The sequence below is a fragment of the Colletes gigas genome, unplaced genomic scaffold (assembly GCF_013123115.1).
Source record: "Colletes gigas isolate AHSC1104 unplaced genomic scaffold, ASM1312311v1 Colletes_gigas_Sc00031, whole genome shotgun sequence".
Classification (NCBI taxonomy): domain Eukaryota; kingdom Metazoa; phylum Arthropoda; class Insecta; order Hymenoptera; family Colletidae; genus Colletes; species Colletes gigas.
This window is the reverse complement of record NW_025106660.1, coordinates 626,437-647,358: the sequence shown is the minus strand read 5'-3', so window position 1 is coordinate 647,358 and position 20,922 is coordinate 626,437. Positions and strand designations below refer to the sequence as shown.

Here is a 20,922-nt window from a genome sequence, read left to right as displayed (position 1 = left end):
CCCACCTCTTGACCATTTCTGGATCTTCACTGGACCGCTGACCTTGATGCCAACCTCACTGTTGACCACCAGTGACCATAAGTCATTGTTGATCATCGACCCATTAAAACCATTACGAAGATTAAAGCCTTCTCACGAAGATCCCCTTACAATTTGATGCATGATCTTTTTAACATTTTGTTCCACTTTGGAAGAGTGTATCTCGTTAATTGTTGTCTTTTTGTACGTCAGTTCGAACAATTGCCATACCGAGCGAAAAATTCGGAGGTGATTTTAGCGTCCTCATCAGTTGAGAAACTATTCACTGAATTAATATTGATGGACAGACAGTTGTAACGTGTGCGTAATTACATGCGAGTTGACTATGGGGAAGGGTTTGAAATTCATTTCTAAATCTGTTGGTAATGTTGCGAGTGACACGAAAATGGTAATGGGGCTCTAGAGCCCCAGAAAAATGGGCTGAAAAAATACTATTCATGGAAGTCGATTGATCAAAATATGTACTTATATACATATATTAATTTATAATTGAAATTTTATAGAATGCTTTTCATATACATTTTGTGAATGCAATAATAAATAAGTAATATGTATAGAATATACAAAAATATTAATTTTACACGTTTTTACTTTACGTCGGAGGAAACTAACTCCCACTAAATACTGTTCCTGTTTATTGCTCGTCTGTATCTATTTCTTGCATATTCTACAATATTTTTTAAAAGTACTTTTATTGTCACCATTGCTAGTATTCTTTGTAGCGTACGTCTCTCCACTCTGGCCCCTCGTCCCTATATTGCGTATAGTTAGTTACCAGATAGCAAATAACTAGATTTGTGGAAACCGCTCTTAAACATCACCAAATATTATATTCAAGTTGGTTCGAGAATTGACCGTTGTATCCATCGGTAATTTCATGTTCGGACGTTAATTATTATATTTAATGTGTTGATCGATTGCCAATTATCCATTGTTAATTATTACGGTTAGTAAAAGTTAGCTAATTAATGTAATAGAGTTTAAGCACGCGTAGGATTAAGAAATATAGATTTGATATACCTTTGAAGCGAGCTATTAGCCGAACGTGATTGCCAATAAACAAAGCAAAGCATGTTATCTACATCCGGCGTAAAGTGACCGAAGAAGCATGAGGACGCTCCCGGGCGCAAAGTCTTAGCTGGTAATACTCGGAATTAGTAGTTGTAGTATAGTTTATTGCACACGTTGACCGCTTGGGGGGGAAAAGGATAAGGAACCCATCCTCCACGCACCCGTTTCGTTATTCGGATGATATGGGAGGTGAACCCATACATAGCACGCCCCCAGATGACGCTAGTGTGGCGTGCGGGGGTGGTGTCATCTGGCCTGAGAGGTCTGGTGACCGCATCCTCGCATCCCGGAAGTTGGAGCGAAGTTCCTTCGGCACCAAACACCACACCCCCACGTGCCATCGCAGTGGTTTCCCCTATCTGCCACCTGGGGACACGCCACGTATGGGTTCACCTCCCCCCTTTCTTTTTTTTTCTTTTGATGCGGGGAAATCCTCATGGACACCCGCGGGCCCTCCCAGTGCTGGACTCTTACCGGCTAAAAACTCCGCAGTGACCATTTTCAGTGATCAGGCGCCTTGCGGGGGACCGGGAACATTAGTGAGACATCACAGAATCCCCCGACCACACACCCACTCAACCACAGGTGTCTGGCTGCTTACCATCCCACCCCACATTCATACCGGTGTTTGGTCCGCGGGAGCTTTTTTAGCTCCTACCTCCAGGATACCATGCGAGGATGCGATCAGCAGCACTCCAGGTTGATGACCCCATCCCCGCATCCCATCCCAGCGGCTTCCCCTATCCGCCACCTGGGGATGCGCCACGTAGGGGTTCACCTCCCCTGCCGCCTGGACAACCAGGCAGGTGCGTGGGCTACAGAACGTTCAACTACGGATCAACCCGGAGAATTCCTCCACCGATTAACCTGCGAGAGTATCACCCTTTTCTCTTTTTTTGTTTTGTTTCGCCATCCACCAATAAGGATTGTAGAATCAGGGCACAACAATACATACCGCGTCAGCGATGTAAAATTTCGAGATATGTTTCTGCACCTGTATGCATATAGATAACATCAGACTATTTGTAAGAATAGATCTTTTGATGGCAAATCCGCGTTACTTGTTTATCACGAGGTCGAAAATAAATGATGATGGTTTACCTGCTACTATGGCATCTAATATTTTTGGCATTACATTTTGAACAGAGTTGGGCCAATAATTGGTAACATTAGATTTATCGCCAGATTTATGGATCAGTGTAATGAGATTAAATTTCCATAAAGCAGCTATCAAAATTGACATCATGGTTCTAGTTGATGTCATAAGTGTATACAGATGCGAAGCATTCAATGAAACTATTAGCCATATCAGATGTATTCAGTGCGATGGTGTTACTCACAAAATTGCAATTATTATGAATCTCCCCATAATAGGTCCTGAAACATAAAAATCGTTTTCTTACAAGAAGCCATTAATAAGTCTTTTGGCATAGGATTATGCTTGCTTCCAAAGTTTCAAACATAGAGCTAAGTCAAAAGCACTTTATAAAGTTTACACATGTTGTGCATCAAAAGAATGTAAAATACCCTGAAATTATATATTTTTATCAAGTATAGCGAAGAAAAGGATACACAAGTCATATTCTTCATGCTTTGTAAATGTTGTGCACAAAAATTAGATGCCTCTTCAAAGGTTTCTTCAAATTTTTCAGGAAACTGTTGTAACATTTTTGACACATATTTGTATCAAAAGTGCATGGATACAGGCAAAGTTTATTTGAACATATTGCAACTTCTGCCAGTACACCTAATTGTTCACATTTTTTGCAAGTGCACCAAAAATAATATAAACTCTGTAACTCTGCACTTCGGTCCTTTGTTGTTTTGATTATCGCAATATATGATCTCGTATACCGGTTGATGCAAGTCGGATTTCAATTGTTTCAAGAATAAGAAGGAAAGGCTTACATTTGCTTTCTTTCTCGATTTCTCGATATTGTGCGTTGTGCAAAGTACCGAGGTCACGTACACGCACCTGTGCAGTAGCATGTGTCTGCTTTCCCTATCACTCCGTTAGGCGCTAAAGGAAGTTCGTCGTTACTAGCGTCACCGTCGATGCACTCAATTGTGCCAAATCTGATCACACTAGCTCAGAGAAATGGACCGAAAAAATACCGTGGTGATGCAATGTCTATGATATACCTCGTTTGCAGGGTAATCGACGAAAGTTGATGACATTTGAAAATGCTAATAAAATGTATCATAGAGTATTAGTATATCGATGAAGTGTTCATTACCAAAGTATCGATATTGAAAATGGAAAGTACACACTTGATATTTCAATATGATAGTTCGGTATTGAATTGCTTAAGTATTGCTGCCATCGCTGAATGACTGCTTGCAGTGGCGAGTATTCACGAATGTGTTAAATATGCATCGTTGCACTTCAATAACGAACTTCAATCCATACTTTGCACGTTTTATGTATAGCACACGTACACAAACACATTAAAATGCGATTAATAAAGAGTAATCTGTTTATTGGAATGATAAACTAGATAAAATTTAAAGAACACCATCTAGCGTTTTGCAGGCACAAGAAATTTGAGGTAAAAGAGGAGGGGTCGCTTTGACAATCCATATTTCCCTTAGATAGTAAGAACTAATGAACACATATGCTTGTACCTGCGTGGCAAGTAGTCAATTGTGTTTAATTTACTGGTACTGTATTGGATATTGGTGACGCGGCAATGGCGGAGGGTTCAGAGTTGGCATTCTTTGACCTGAGGCTAGTCCATGATCACTTTGACCGTGCTCTTTTACAAGACGACGATATTGATCTCAAAGCCTACCTGGATGCCTACAATGAACTCTACAAGTAAGAAAAGTATTGTTTTTTTCGTTGAACATAACCTCAAATCGACACGAGGTTAAACTTAAGCCTAGTTAATATATAATTTTTAAAATTATTTTCTAGCCTAAGATATATTCTTAACATAACATTAATGCGGATACAATGCGCATATCCATGTAACATATTCTGTTCAAGTAACATGACAAATACATGAAAATGGTGGAATTTCTACCATCTGGTTCCTTTTGTGCACATAGTATATTCAAAGTATAATTTCTCTTACTTTTATACAGATTTTTCCAGCTAATGGGCACTGTCTTTGGCTTTGTATCCTCTGATTTAAAGCAAAAAATTGAGATACTTATCGAGTTAATGAGCAAAGATGATCAAAATTACACTACCGTCAAGTCTATGATATTATATGAGAAGGAAAATAACATTCTTTCTAAGACAAATTACACGAATGGTGCCCGTACCTTATTGAGACTTCATAGAGGCTTAGATTTTATTAGAGAATTTCTTAGACAGCTAGGTGACCTTTCGGACTCTGATAAGACATCTAGTTGTTGCCAGGATGCGTACAACAGAACTTTAGCCAAACATCATCCATGGGTGATTAGAAAAGCAGCAGTGGTTGCCATGTATACAATGCCTACCAGAGAACTTTTGTTTAAAAAGGTAAGCCTCTACAACTAAAAATTGTAACGTGTCACGAGTCTTAATATTTTTATTTTAGGTTTGCGGGTCAGATGTTCAAAGAAATGTTGATGTTTTGCCAAAAATGTTAGAAGTGACTGCTGATGTATTCAACCGTACCCATAATCTTTACGAGTTCCATGAACTTCACACACTGCCATAAACATAAAAATCAGAAATTGATGAATGAAGATGCTGCACTTGCTTCTTTGAGCTGTTCTTGAAAGCATGCAAACTAAACATTCCGTGTTTGAAATGTGATATGTAATAATTCCAAACCAGTAAACAACAACCTGGTCAGTGCTTTGCAATGCACCTGTACTTATATACACGATCGTATTTATATTTACTGAAATTGTACAAAACGCACTTAGTTTAGGTTCCCGTACTCTTTATTATACGGCGGTTTAGTCATTTCTTTTTAGTCAGTATATAAAATAGGATGCGAAAAATCGATTTGCTCAACGGTTCGGCACGTATTATTTATCCTTTCAATGTTTTTATTATAAAATAATATTGTATAATAATATGAATGAATTTTTGTGAAATGTTCGACTTTTCTTTAAACCTATTTATTTACAACATGGCGGTTGAACTTACCCCCCGTCATTGCTGCATATAAAAAACCCTCATTAGTTTGGCAGTTCCATTCAAAACTGCGCTGGGATCTTATATAAAATAACAGTAAATTGATAAAAAAGAAAAACTTTAATAACATAAAATAATAATAAAAACACATTTCTTGATCATTTTATGCGTGACTAAATTATTAGCATATTATACAAAATTTAGTGTAGCTGCATCTGCCCGAAAAATTTCCGATTGTCATTTGATGGTATAGGTAGGGGATTCCCCTATAATCACTTTTTCCAACAATCATTTTAAAATTCAGTCGATTAGCAACAGAAAAAGCACAACAAGTAATAATGTCGAGAAAAGGGAAAGAAACTACAAGTGAAGAGAGAAAAATAATATTGCACAAAATGTAAGTCTTATAATAAAATAGCAAAATGAATTACAAATAAAAACTATTATTTTGCTAAAATAGAACAATATACATTCTTAGGAAGAAAAGAGGACCAATCAAGTATTAATTTTTAATTTCTAGTTACTTTCATTACTTAGTACTTTTGTCCACGTTTAAAACGTGGTAGGCACGGGTAATGCAGCGCGCTGTAAACCGACACAATTTGGCCCGAAATAGGGGGTTTCGAAATAAGAGATTTTGCCCTTATATGAGCAGCTTTTGGGTCGAATGAGGTCTCATTCGAAAGAGGAAGGTCCAATGCAGTGCGCTCTGGTCAAAATCGAACGAGATTCTGTTCACATTTATTAATATAAACGTCGAAAGTCGAGGAAAAAATGAACGAAATACAGCCGCGGAGGACCTTCCTCTTTCGAATGAGACTTCATCCGACCGAAAAGCTGCTCATATAAGGACAAAATTTCTTGTTTCGAAAACCCATATTTCGGGCCGAATTGTGTCGGTATACCGCGCGCTGCATTGCTCGTGCCTGCCTATCTCCCTCGGTGTCTTTCAATCATTGATTCATTTTTGCTCACTTATTATTGACAATAAATTCAACATAGACTCTCCCACGAAGCGGGATCTATGCAGGTGATTCAGTATTGGAATCGTTCAACTCTTTTAGTACCCTAACTCATACCTCGATTCTGCGGCTGTATTTCGTTCATTTTTTCCTCGACTTTCGACGTTTATATTAATAAATGTGAACAGAATCTCGTTCGATTTTGACCAGAGCGCACTGCATTGGACCTTCCTCTTTCGAATGAGACCTCATCCGACCCAAAAGCTGCTCATATAAGGGCAAAATCTCTTATTTCGACATAATTGAGTACATCGAAATCGACAGTAATGACGGCGAACTTCCTTAGCGTCTAACGTAGTGAAATAAAGAACGCTAGTGTGAGCCTTTCCTTCTTGCTCTTGTAAAAGAGAAACAACTGAAATACGACCTCGCGATAAGCGGCATACGATTCCAAGCCTCGACTGCCCCAGCATTTTTACTTTCCGACCTATGTAAGGTATAAGGAAATTTATGAAGTATCATAATGTAAAAAAAATGTCGAAATTTTTTTTTAGCGGAAATACACGTTTTAGGACCCCCTGATCATATTGTGACTATTAAAAAAAAAGACTTTTTTTTTGTTCCTATTACATATAAACGGCTGAATGAATTTCAATGAAACTTTACATTTCAGTTTTATGTTCTCGTTTCAAGGTCTGATTAGATTTTGAGCGTGATCAGCTCCCGGATAATGATGATTATACGACTTTTAGTTTTATAATTATTTCGATACATATACATTATTTGTAACAAATTTTGGCAATTATTTAGAAAAGGGGGAGGTCTCACCGATTTTGATGATTTTTGAATATGTTGTAGAAATCAACATTTTGAGCAACTTTTTCCTATACATATAACCGCCGCTCGGCCTTAGTTTCCGAGATTTTTCTTCAAAAATATCGCTACTACTACAATGAATTCTGTCTATATGTACATATCTGTGGCTCTGTATTGCATCAGTCCACGATCGTTGCTTTTTTCTCTTGTTTGTATTAGTCGGTATGACAACCGACGACAAATAATGTATAATGTGTCGAGCTAAATCTAGTTCTGCATTGTTGTCAAAGGTTCGAATATTCTGAAGTATGGAACTCGCCAAATACATTATGTAGGCTATTTAGGTGAATTCTTCTTCCGTCGACAATATCATGCTAATGATCTAATAATTAAATTTGTCGAAATAATGGCTGAAATCTTTCCCACTTCTGATAATATCAATAAAGAAAATTGAAATAGAAAATGAATGCGTGGCCGCCGTCAGGCGGCCGGCTACACAAATCGAGTTTTTAAGCACAGCTGTTATAAAAAAATGTCTTTTAATAGTTAACCCTTTGCACTCGGCACCTTTTCGGACGTTAGCTATCAGCAACTCGACGCTACTTTCTCGCGAAAACGAAAACCCTTGAGTCGTGATATTATATGGTACAACTTTGGAACCAAGTAAGGCATTGTGTTGAAATTTGGTTTATATGTATTTATGGACATTGAAGAACACATATTTACAATACAAAATAAAAATTTATTTCTCATAATTTTCTATGGTATGGTAAATTCTGAAACAATTCCCAATATACATAGCAGGTTGATTTATACATGTTTCACAATAAAATGTTGTTTGACGTCTTTCTCCTGGTGTTTTCCTGTCGGAACAAATAATGCAGTCCCGGTTTCTTTGGCCTACATTTGGAATATGTAGCTTATTATTCATTCTATTGTCCGACAAAGAACGTTAATTTATTTAGATTATAACGAAGATAGCAATAGGAATGGTTCGACTTTGAACGAAGTTTCGATTTTACGTTTATAGTTTTTTACGTTTACGTTTTATGTTCTTTATGTTAAATAATTTTAGTAAACATTAAATAATATAGTTTATATAGTTACGTTTATTGTCCACGTGTTTGAATCCGACCATACGCCTCTGACCATCCTCGACAATCCTTCCACTTCCAACGTAAAAACGGCTGATATATTTCTCATTTTAATAGAATATTTCCCATTTTAATCGGAAAGTACAGGAAAACATGTGTTTCTTAAAAAATTGCGGTGAAATCAGTTCATTCTCCTTAATCACTAATAAACTTTCATGTCCCCTCAGAGGGGACAACCGAGTGCAAAGGGTTAAAATATGTTCATAAAATATTATCGTTTTAAAACGTGTATTTCCGTAAAAACAAATTTTTGTAATTTTTTCTTCATTATGGTATATTGCTTATACATTGTATATGCCTACACAGGTCGGAAAGTCAAAAATGCCTAGGCAGTCGAGAATCTCGGCTCGAGAATATGCGAGATCGAATTTCAGCTGTGTTGAGAGCAAGAAGGATAGACTGACATTCGCCGCCTTTCTCGAATCTACGAAGCTATACGAAACGCCAGAACTCATATACAAGGTGGTTGGCATTAGTGTGTGTGAGTGGTGGGGCAGTTCCCTTTCGGCACGGGTCTGCCGTCTGATAATACTCCACTGCCTTTTCCAATCCCTCCCATAATCAACTCACATGTATTTACGTACCCACTCAGCTGGCTGCCCATCAATACTAATTCAGTGCCTAGTTTCTCAACTAACCGCCATCCATGAGAAGAGGCCGCTAAAATCAGCTACGAATTTTCAGGTCGGTATGACAGTCAGATTCGGCCGCGAAAGTCCATAAGGTGAAAGGTCTATTCATATATCTCGTCTGTGCTAATAATAATATAGATTGGATATTTTCATAAGCTTCCCAGGCCAATATACACAATTTAGAAATAAAAATACTACTTGCACGTAAGTATATAAATGGCCGCTACTGTAGATACAAGTGTCACGTTATCACGTAGACGTAAACGATAGTCAAATGACGCGGTGGGAAGGAGCAGCTGTGTATTTACATGAATAATTTGCAGAAGAAATAAATAATGGTGTTCGTCAAATTTAAGGCATGATGTGTTCGACTAACAGCTGTTGCAGCTGCCATTTGCAACAGACATATTCAATGCCATTGTTGCGTTAACTGCATCGAAAGGAGGATCGGCTATCAGCATTCCTGAAAATGAGGTGGTAAAATAGTTAATAGCGATGGGATCGATACTCGGATGATATCTTACCAGCGATGCTAGCAGTAAGGAAATTCACAGCACTGCCAGCTATGAAAGCTCTCAACACAGCGCTAGAGATCTGTTCCTTTCTGTCAGGCGCCAACGTAGACAACCCGCCAAGCGTGATTCCTATAGATCCAGGGTTCGCGAATCCGCAGATCGCGTACGTAGCGATCGCTTCGGTCCTACCAAAAATTTTCTTCTGCCTTTTGTACTCCCCCAATTTTTGATAAGCGACAAACTCGTTTACGACAGTTTTCAGACCTATCAGAGTCCCGACTTCCTCGCATTTGTCCCAGGGTACTCCCATTATCCAACTCAACGGCATGAATGTTTTCGACAATATAAACTAGAAAACATGAAACGACTAGTAGTAACCATGACGAATTATTTCCAAGTGTCATTTAACCTTTTCGATGCATTATAAGAACAAAATTTTATTCTACATTTTTAACTTATTTTTTCACGAGGAATCACTCCTTTCTAGCCAAAATAATTATCATCTTTCGATCAAAGTGGTTCAAATTATTTTATGAAGCTTTATCATTTTACTTCTTTAACATATAAATTCAATAAATATGAATATAAGTAACAAGATGCAAAAATAGTTCAGTCAACCAGGCCAACTTTCTACCTCATTAATTAGTATCGAAAAGGTTAACAGAGTCGTGGTGTTATCCGACTTACTTCGAAAGTCAAACCATCGAAACCGACCAGCATGCCTAACCAAGAGAGCAGCGCGTTTAGCAGCGCGATAAAAGACACGAATGCGACGATATTAGCGATTATGCCCATAACCAGGGGAATCCCCGCCAGTGCACCCTTGCTAGCGGCGTCCATGAAACTGGCGTCGTCCCTGAATGAATTAGCAGATATAAATTTGCGTTCAAGCCAGCCCGGCATACACGACTCACGATTTCTCCAGTTTAATGTCGTCGTGCGAAATGGGTGACTTTTCTGTCTCCGGATAAAATAGTTTCGAGTAACAGAGAGACGCCGGTGCTGCCATTAGGGACGCCGTTATCAAGTGAGCCGGGTTTGCACCGAACCCGATATAAGCCGCCAGCACAGTTCCTAAACTCAAACAGTAATCACTAATCCTCCTAATAAGAAGAACCGATTAAAGTATCGATCTAAGTTCCTTTTCGCTAACCTGACACCGATCCAAATCCTGAACACATAATAGTGTGTAATTCCGAGGTAGTCAACTTGTTCAGGTAGGGTTTGATGAGCAACGGGGATTCTGTCTGAAATAGGCGAACAATTATTCTTAATCGTTAACTTGTTTATGCCTTTACCATTCCGATGAAGATGTTGGCAGCACAGATCACAGACTCGCAGATCGACGTCCCCATCAATCTCTGCAGAGCTTGACCCAAATTCAAAATGATCGATTGCATGACGCCCAGGTAGTAGAGGATTTGGATGAAGAAACTGAAGTAGAAGATCACTGGCAGGGTCTGGAAAGCAACACGCGCGATTAGTATACAATCTGTCCATTAATTCGATGAACTGGCTAAAAGCAAACACTGACGGCGAACGCGAATATCCCGTCGTTGACCAGCTGTTCGGAGAAGATGAAACTGGCACCGCTTTTGGCGAAGTTCAGGAACGTCGTCACTTTCTCGGATATGCACTGGAATATCGCCTGCCCGACGACCCATCGGATCGTTATGAGGCCAAAGACGAATTGTAGAATCAATCCGCACAAAACAGGCCTCCATTTGATCTACATGATTTCATACAGGAGCGAAACATCATTGGCTGGTCGGCAGATCTGCCCTCGAGTCGTCGCAAGGACACTTACAGACTCGTTGGCATGTAAATAAAATGTATGCATGTAATATTTCCGATGTCTGGATAGTGAAATATTTATTGCAACGATGCGTATTTGAATCGTTCTCGAGCATCGATGAGCTGCTTGAAATTTAAAGTCCCTCTAGAATCTGATATTCAAAAATCCGCAGGTATCTTAGCCGCGAACCGATACTTGACACGATTACGATTACAAGGTGCAGGTTCTAGACACGATTAACTCCTTGACGTACGATTGATCATATTTCATTTTGTTGTAATTTATTCGTGCATGCAACGTTCGCAGAAAAGAACTTCGTTTCACGAATACCTTGCGAATGTGGAAATGTGTTGATTTTAATGTATGACACTTCGCGACGAGTCTCGTCTTTGTGAAACTTGGCATAAAGAACTTATGACGAGTCAGATTCATACCCTAGAGGACGAAAACAACCGATCATTTTACTATTATTTACACTATCGTCAAACGGTTTCGTTTAAGCCTTTTCTGACCATTTCTGGTCGCAGCACAATTTTTTCTTTAAATCTTATTAGTGAATATTACTCTTTTTTCTGCTTTAATAAGAAAAGGAGGTAGCTCTGATATTTAAATTATATTTATAAGACTATCAGACAAATAAAAGGGGTACAGGTTTCAAACTCAGCGTGAAAGTTTTTTAGGGCATATATTGGTTGACTATTTATATTGATATTGATATTGACTATTTTTTTTAACGTTTTATGACAGTGTTACACAAGTCCAAGACGCGCTGACAAGAGTCATTGAGGCGATTCCGAAAAATGATATAAAAGAATCTATGTTAACACTAGTCAAATGTACCCAGCGGTGTATTGATGCAGAAGGGATGTATTTTGAATAAAAAAAGATAATTTTTACAAAATAACTAATTTTCTTCTTTTAATTTAAAATGTTTCGTTATTTTTCCGAGATACTGTGTACGTGACAGTGGCCGTCAAAGTGTTAATAATAGTCTGGTCCAGATTTACTCACGTGACTCGGATGCTTCGAGAATATCCATCCGAAACTAATCAAGATAACGATACCGATGGCGCTTACCAACCTCTCCCTCGAGTCGGTCGTATCGAAAATTAGAAAGACTATAATAGCACCAAAAATACACGCATAAATCACCGTCTGACAGGCGACGTTACCATACCTGCAAACAATAAAACACCATTAAAATCACGATGAAATCGTTGATCGTTGTCAAAGAATATCGTCCTTACTTGGTTCTTTGTAAACTTTTTACAAGATGGCGGAACGGCTGACTGCATCGAACGAGTATCTTCCGGAGGATACGTTTCAAAATGGAACTATAAAGTACTCCGCCATACCCAACCACCAATAGAAGAATTAACATTCCATAACCGTTGCACCAATTGAGTCCCTTCTCGATATCTGATGGAAACGAACATTTAGTTTTCACACTAGATTTACCGACAACTTGTTTTCGAAGAGAACAAGCTTGCAAATTAAATTTTGCCTGCGACTTTGCTCGTTTAACGTCGATGGATTTAAATGTACAGATAAATTTATAAATGGAACGTGATCAGAAGTTAGTTTACGAGCGAATCTAAAACTTATATTCGTTGTTCGAGCATTTGCCCAAATCTGGTAACGAGATTATGATAACTCACTGTGGTTCCTCCAATACAGAGTGGCGATAACAAAGTAGATCAGTACAAGCGCGTTCGATAGAGCCAGTAACACTAATTTGCAAATCCTAGAATGCTTTAACAGAAAGTTATTCAATGTGTTGTACCCAGCTGCTAAACAATTGATTGACTCATTCTTGGTTCTCGTTTCCTGCAAGTTTGAAAACAATAGTCTTAACGATCTGACAAAGAAATAACGCTAATCTGATTTTTCACAGCGTCTATGTGCACTGCAATGTACTCGGTTGAAACAAATAGACTTTATCGATGCTTGATATCGAAGCGTTTAACGCGTCTAAAACGAGCTTAACTTGATTTAACGAGAACAAGTAGCATTTGTCTTTTTTTGTTGATTGTAAATATTCGAGTTAATAAGAAAAACGGTTTGTAACTGTAACTTTAACATTAAATTTACAGGCATTGATTGCACATGTTTTTATTGAAACCGTTTACGTTGACAGTTATATTAAAATGTGGGTTCTTTTTTAATTAGGGCATAGGTATATCCATACCATTACATCAATCGAATTCAATGTAATTAATAAAAAATAATATTTGTAAAAATGGAATCTGAAATTCATTCACGAGCTCTGTAAATCTAGTGTTAAGGAGATAGATTGTCAATTTTTAAGCCTTTTTTATTATTTTTTAAAAAGAAACTCGTAGACTGCGATTTCATACATATATTTACCGATATTTTAAGTATGCACAGTATTTTTTTCATGTGAAAATAACGAAAATTGTACGAGCTACAGTGATCCTCGAGGAAAATCTATTTTAGAGAAAGAGTTCCTATGGCTGACGTGATTCCAGCCATTCTACTAATCTAAATAATAATACTAAAAAGAGAAACAGGGAAAAAGTGTGCAGGGTGATAGAAGAATGATCAGTAATTTTAAGTGAGTATAGTGCACGTCGAGAGAAGCAGAAAATGTCAAATTTCGATGTAAAATTAATTTTTAATATTTATGAACATTTAAATTCGTAAACAAGCCTCTTTACTATACATTGGATATAAACAAGCAACGATTAGTTAAAACTAGGTACATTAAGGTCATTAACGTAGTACTTTTCAATATCAACAAAGATTACTTTATGGATATACAGGGTGTTCGGCCACCTCTAGCAAAAATTTTAATGAGCGATAGTAGAGGCCAAAATAAGACGAAAATCAAGAATACTAATTTGTTGATGGAAGCTTCGTTAAAAAGTTATTAACAATTAAATTCAAAAATTTCAAATCGTTCTGGAAAAATTATTTTCGGTTGCGGGGGTCAACTACAATCATTTTTGGTGAGTACACATACCTCCGAAATCCTATCTACTTTCGAGAAAAAAAATCGAGTAGGTGCTGAAATTTTTCGGCGAAAAAAAATTTTTCAAATCGTTTTAAAAAAATTATTTTCGGTTGCGGGGATCAATTACAATCATTTTTTATCATTACGCATACCTCCGAAATCGTACGCACTTTCGAGAAAAAAATTCCTTACTGAAAATCCAATTAGGTGCCTAAATTTTTCAACGGAGAAAAAAAATTGCAAATCGTTGTGGAAAAATTATTTTCGGTTGCGGGGGTCAATTACAATCAGTTTTTGTCATTAGACATACCCACGAAATCCTGCCCACTTTCGAGAAAGAAAATAGAGAATGTGTGAAATTATTCGAGAAAATTAAAAAATTGCAAATCGTTGTGGAAAAATTATTTTCGGTTGTAGGGTTCATTTTTGGTGAATAGACATACCCCCGAAATCTTGCGCATTTTCGAGAAAAAAATTCAGTAAGAGCGGCACTTTAAACGTTAATAACTTTTTAACGAAGCTTCCACCAACAAATTAGTATTCTTGATTTTCGTCTTATTTTGGCCTCTACTATCGCTCATTAAAATTTTTGCTAGAGGGGGCCGAACACCCTGTATACATAGTAGAAATTTTTAGTATTTAAGTTCAGAGCGATAAGTGTTATCTGTATCTACATAGTTTTTGTTTATATTCGGTGTATCGCAGAGAGTTATGCTTACGATTTTAAACATTTATAAATATTAATAGTTAATTTTACACCAAAAGGACTGATTTTAGGACGGTCATTAAACATTTTTTACTTCTCTTGACTAGTACTATACGCCCTTAGAGTTAGAAGCCCTGTTTTTTACCACCCTGTATACGTTCTCACTGTTTTATCATTTGGGCGTTTGTTTATTTGTCAATTCTCGTTTAATCACGTATAATCTTAACGAAACATCGTATTTTATCGCTGACACGCACGATACTGAAGATTTCAAGGATTAATTCCATTCCTTTGTAGTTGCTAAAAACAATCATATATACGTTACATACCTTGTCTTTGGTCGATTCATCGATCCACCGACCAGTTTCCAGCACGTTCAGCTCGCTGTCCTGCAGGAATAACGAAACTTTATCCAAAACGATCGATAGATTTTCGACTGGTACCGCCTAAAGCCTCGATCGGATACAATCGATTTGTAGAAACAACGTTTTCACGAACGGAGTAAGATTCGAGGGAAAGCGTTACCGATAAAAACAGTCTAAAGGGGCAACATTGAACAACACTATAGATTAACAAGAAATATCGAACAGAAAACACCTCGAATGCTGAGTTCACGGTCCCGGACATCTTCCTGTGCATCTCCAGAGCAACGAAACAGCAAGACAATGTTCTCTGTGGCAGTCGCTTCTCGATACTGACGCGAACCTTGCTAACACATGTTTCGTAACCGATGAATAAGAATGGCAATTATTCTTAGTGATACCGTCGTAATTGACGAGCATAAGTATTTCGTGGGCCGAATGACAATCATTCGCGTAGATAGCGTGTATCACTGATAAGGACAATCTGCCCAAACCGGTAACCGCGTTTCGTGACTAGCGTAACCTTTCTCGATCATCGAACCGCCACTTTCTCCGATGTACGTTTCACGATCCATACACGCGTCGCGATCGGCAGAAGACATCAAATCGATCGTCGCGCGATTCTCACGTTCGAACGTCGAAACACAATGATCGAGACCCGCGCCGGGAATTCCACGTCCCCGATCGCGATCCGCTTCGAACCAAGAGTTACCACTGGTAAAATTAGAACCGATACAGTACTTCAATAATAAGGAAGTAGGGGAAATTCTGTATCGGCTTAACGACGAACTTCGAGTACCGGATTTTGTAATTGATCTCGTTCTACGCGATCAGTCTCGAGCTTCATGGGGTAGAGTAGTCACGACTTCCAAACGCCGACTATCGCGCTTTTCCACCTGACGGCCGATAAGACACAATAAATTGCGTCGACTCGCTTATCGCGAATTGCCATAAAATACATTAGACGCGGCCGTCACTCGATGACTAGTCGCGCGGCTGTTTGACGGTCGCGGGAACTTGTGAAAGTTATTTCTCCATTCTTTTGCCTCTTGGTTTTTGCACGGTCGAAGTTTCGATTATTGATCGATCGTCGTCTCGGAGATGTTGGCGTTTCGAGATCTAGATTCTCAACGTTTCTTTTCCATGGACCACTTTTGGCGGCCCGATGAAGCTCATGGATCATTTCCATGCAACGATTCTCGGAATAACATTGTTAAATATTATTTATTTACTTATTGCAGACTCTCGTTTAACTGGCCCTTGTGTGTTTCTAGGTTGCCTATTACTAGTTTTATTATTCAAAATAGAGTGTTTGTTATTACCACATATGGTACATGATAAACTACGTAACTTGATCAGCTTAATTTGTTCTATCACTGGTGGTCTGAGAGAGCTTTGAGACGAGTATACTAAATTTTTTATAGACACATAAAAGTCTTGTTCCTGTAGAATTTAGTTAAATTTATGTTTTTATGAAGATAACGCAACAAACCGGATGAAACCTTGCGCGACTCGCTCTACTAGACAAGGATAAGCTTAGAAAAAACGTCAGAATTCTCCGAGACTTTTTTACTTTCAATTCTAGCAAATCTTTTTTGCACTAAGATCGATGAGTCCATTCGTGACTAAGATTTAGAGTTTATGTCGAACAGGAAATCGCGGATCCACGTTTGATTTTAGCTTCGTCGAAATAAAAATAACCGTTGTAAAATTTCTGTAGCGTTACCAGGTTTCTTGAAAGGATATTGTTAAAGAATTTTAGATTACAACTTTCTCGAGACGTTAATGTCTTTGCTTCGTTTGTATATCAACAGCTGAGCTAAGAAAGCTTAGATAAGATGTAGTAGTACAAAACATTGAATCGAAAGTCGTGATAATGTCAAGGCATTGAAAATATAAAGTACACATGTTTAGGCAGAATGTATTAAAAAAAAATAAATATTAAAAATTTTTATGTGGAAGTTCGTGGATCAGAAAGATTTCAAACTTTTTAATTTCGCCGACTTTAGGCACCTGTTCGAATATTTTTCTCGAAAGTGAGTAGGATTTCGGGGGTATGTCTATTGACCAAAAATAATTGTAATTGACTCCCGGAACCAAAAATAGTTTTTTCAGAACGATTTGAAATTTTTTAATTTCGCCGAAAAATGTAGGCACATGTTCGAATTTTTTTCTTGAAAGTAAGTAGGATTTCGGGGGTATGTCTATTGACCAAAAATAATTCTAATTGGCCCTTGTACACAAAAATAATTTTTTCAGAACGATTTCAAACTTTTTAATTTCACCGATAAAAGGCACCTGTTCGAATATTTTTCTCGAAAGTGCGTACAATTTCGGGGGTATGTCTATTGACCAAAAATAATTGTAATTGACTCCCGAAACCAAAAATAGTTTTTTCAGAACGATTTGAAATTTTTTAATTTCGCCGAAAAATTTAGGCACATGTTCGAATTTTTTTCTTGAAAGTGAGTAGGATTTCGGGGGTATGTCTATTGACCAAAAATAATGCTAATTGGCCCTTGTACACAAAAATAATTTTTTCAGAACGATTTCAAACTTTTTAATTTCACCGATAAAAGGCACCTGTTCGAATATTTTTCACGAAAGTGAGTACAATTTCGGGGGTATGTCTATTGACCACAAATAATTGTAATTGACTCCCGGAACCAAAAATAATTTTTTCAGAACAATTTGAAACTTTTTAATTTCGCCGATAAAAGGCACCTGCTCGAATTTTTTTCTCGAAAGTGAGTCGGATTTCGGAGGTATGTCTATTGAATTTGAAGGGGTATAGTCAGCACATTACCAAAAACACAAACATTGATATTTTCCTGAGATATTTTAATTATCTGTCACATCTTGCTCGATGATGATAATAACTACCTTTGTTTTTATAAAATTTCGTAAATTTCAATTAAAATTTATCGTTACTGGACTAGACGAAGCTAAGGTTGCTATGACGAGATCAATTGTTCCAATTCGCCAATGATGTTACCTCTGGATTTTGCTAGTTGCAACCGTTGATTTGGGTCATCGTCCCTGTATAGTCAGAATTTGGAGTACAGTCTGCACATTACCAACAATACAAACATTGACTAATTCAACTAAATTCAACTAAAATTTATCGTTTCTGGACTAGACGGGGCTAAGATTGCTATCACGAGATTAATTGTTCCAATTCGCGAATGATGTTACCTCTGAATTTTGCTAGTTGCAACCGTTGGTTTGGGTCATCGTCCCTGAATAGTCAGAATTTGAAGGAGTATAGTAAACACATTACCAAAAACACAAACATTGATATTTTCTTGAGATTTTTTAATTATCTGTCACATCTTGATCGATGATGATAATAATTACCTTTGTTTTTATAAAATTTCGTAAATTTCAACTAAAATTTATCGTTGCTGGACTAGACGGAGCTAAGATTGCTATCACGAGATCAATTGTTCCAATTCGCGAAAGATGCTACCTCTGGATTTTGATGGTTGCAACTGCAGGTTTGGATCATCGTCCCTGAATAGTCAGAATTTGGAGTATAGTCTGCACATTACCAAAAGCACAAACATTGAACTAAATTCAACTAAAATTAATCGTTCCTGAACTAGACGAAGCTAAGGTTGCTATCACGAGATCAATTGTTCCAATTCGCGAATGTTACCTCAGGGTTCTGCTAGTTGCAACCGCAGGTTTGGGTCATCGTCCCTGAATACCTGGGATTTGAAGAGATATGTATATTGTGAACGATCGAGGATTACAGAGGGCAGCGATCTCTTCCTCTCGGGTTCGTCGATTCGGATGCCCCGTCCATCAAGCATCGGTCCTACGGTCCCTGAATTCGAAACGAAGCGTGAATTTCGAGGAGGCCGCGGGACGGTGTTTCTAGCGGCGTCCAGGCGCGTTACGAAAAAATTCTTGGCTGGTTGGCGCTTTTTCACACGCGGCCGTGTACGGGCACGGTCACGTGACGACGCGCCGTCGTAACGGATCCCGGGTAAGCCGAACGCGAAATGCAATTTAACAGGTTGAACGCCGCTCCCAAACACCGATATTCTTCTTTCTCGCGCGGTGGCCCATAAAAATGCTCACTCCGGCAGTCTGGCGATGCACACGCTCGCAGCACGCGGTTCGTTAATCGCGTTCCGGCTGGTTCCAGACGGAACGCGAAAACTGGAGAACCAAACCGGAAAACCCCGGGCTGTAATCTCCGGTATCTGGCAGCGATCGAGACGGGAAAGAATCAAGCGCTGAGGAAGACCAGCGCGCTGTTCCGTCTAATGACCGCTGCAAAGAAATTATGAGATGTGTTTCCTGGACGATAACTGTCGCCCGCGCCGGTGGTTATTTCCGCCAGGCGTTGCGCTTCTCAACCACACAACCGCGCGTATCAGTCGCTGACTACGTGATCCATTAATCGTCCAACGATCGTTCCGAAATTTTTATTAAATTCCAAACATTTTAGATCTTCGATGCATTTTATTTAACACTTTGACAGGATTTTCCACTATGGAACTAGACAAATTCTCAAGTTGAAGTGTCGAGGGAAATAAATTTGGGTAAGTTTGTAGATTTTAGCAAGGTTACAAAAATAAGCACTGAAACAAATTTAAAGTTATTTAGTTCACAATGATTTAAAATTAAAACTTTGATCTGGTAGTGAAAGTAAAAGTGTCCCTAAAACTAAATTCAATTTTGAACGTATCAATAGGCCCCATGAAGAACACTTTTTCTGTCGAATATTAACCCGCAACTCCCACTATTAGGGTAGTTACAAGGCGAAAGGTAATTTACAATTTATGCTCTACTTCTTTTGTTGTATGGAATATCTAATTATGAAAAAAATCATCGTCATTCTACCTGAAGGCGTGCACGTTTCTAAATTTTTTCAGAATTTTTCGAATGGAATTTTAAACAATTAAAAAAATTTAAAAATACTGATTTTATATTACAGTTATCAAGTGATCACGTTTATATTTCTAGAATTGAATTTTGTGCAAAATGGTACCTTATGATGAGATATCAATTATGATAAATTGTTAGGTCGAGGATCAGGCCAAAGTTCGCGTCAGTTCGTGAAGCTTTGAAGTCAGATTTTCAAAATTCAAAATGGTTGTAAAACCAACTTCTGAGCCATAAAGAATTTTTATAAATTCCTTTCATTTCATAATGATTCTTGTTTCATTATCATTCTAATAATAAATGTTCAATTCTGTGGAAACTGTGTATTTCCATATATTTTATTGTATAGTCTCGTTCATGAACACCCTATTAGCTTTGACTAAATTAAAAAACCTGAAGTGGTCTTCACATCTTTGATAAAAAACAAGAAAACAGTATAGAGGAAGCAGATTCAATGACCTTGACCTTGACATATATTGCACATTTTTCTAATTAACCTTTTTAAGTTCAATTGACAGTCTCATATTGTTGCTCATTGAATATTACAAATTTATTAAAAAATACGTTGTTATTAAGTCACTTTTATTGTCTCTGGTGATTCAAACATCGGGCTTACAGACAGAATTGATGAATATTGATAGCAGAGAAAGTGACTTCGGCGCGAATGTTTCAAAGTGTTCTATCTCATAACCGATCGTTGTGACTTCGTCCCAAGGTCTTCCATTGAATAGCAAACATCTTAGCAAAAAAGAATAAACTTTCTTTTTCGATCTTATAAAACACAGCCTATAAGTTACAGCCTCGATGATTGAAATTCAAAAAACGTCTCGAATGAACAGTAACTCATAACGAGTTTAGGCCGCCCCCGGTGGAAATTCTTGCGACGAAACGGGGGACCGCTGTAGATTTGAAATCTTAGCAA

At 37.9% G+C, this 20,922-nt stretch overlaps 2 protein-coding genes across 3 annotated transcripts; one reads left to right on the top strand and one right to left on the bottom strand.

Annotated features, from left to right (window-relative positions):
- The first annotated feature begins 3,389 nt into the window (after positions 1-3,389).
- On the top strand, positions 3,390-5,213 carry LOC122402010 (ceramide-1-phosphate transfer protein). The gene is made up of 3 exons (XM_043404501.1): positions 3,390-3,928; positions 4,198-4,582; positions 4,641-5,213. The coding sequence occupies exons 1-3, from the start codon at positions 3,801-3,803 to the stop codon at positions 4,761-4,763; spliced, it is 636 nt and encodes a 211-aa protein (XP_043260436.1). The 5' UTR covers positions 3,390-3,800; the 3' UTR covers positions 4,764-5,213.
- Positions 5,214-8,832: 3,619 nt separating this feature from the next.
- LOC122401982 (solute carrier family 28 member 3) lies at positions 8,833-15,794 on the bottom strand. 2 transcript variants are annotated; one of them, XM_043404466.1, is made up of 12 exons: positions 15,340-15,794; positions 15,072-15,131; positions 12,712-12,889; positions 12,310-12,466; positions 12,074-12,239; positions 10,802-10,996; positions 10,566-10,727; positions 10,421-10,514; positions 10,182-10,341; positions 9,955-10,123; positions 9,277-9,616; positions 8,833-9,215 (listed from the first exon to the last, which is right to left on the bottom strand). In XM_043404466.1, the coding sequence occupies exons 1-12, from the start codon at positions 15,379-15,381 to the stop codon at positions 9,124-9,126; spliced, it is 1,815 nt and encodes a 604-aa protein (XP_043260401.1). In that variant the 5' UTR covers positions 15,382-15,794; the 3' UTR covers positions 8,833-9,123. The 2 variants fall into 2 exon arrangements, with proteins under 2 accessions (XP_043260401.1, XP_043260400.1); XM_043404465.1 differs by having other exon boundaries at positions 12,310-12,481; positions 12,721-12,889.
- Positions 15,795-20,922: the final 5,128 nt, after the last annotated feature.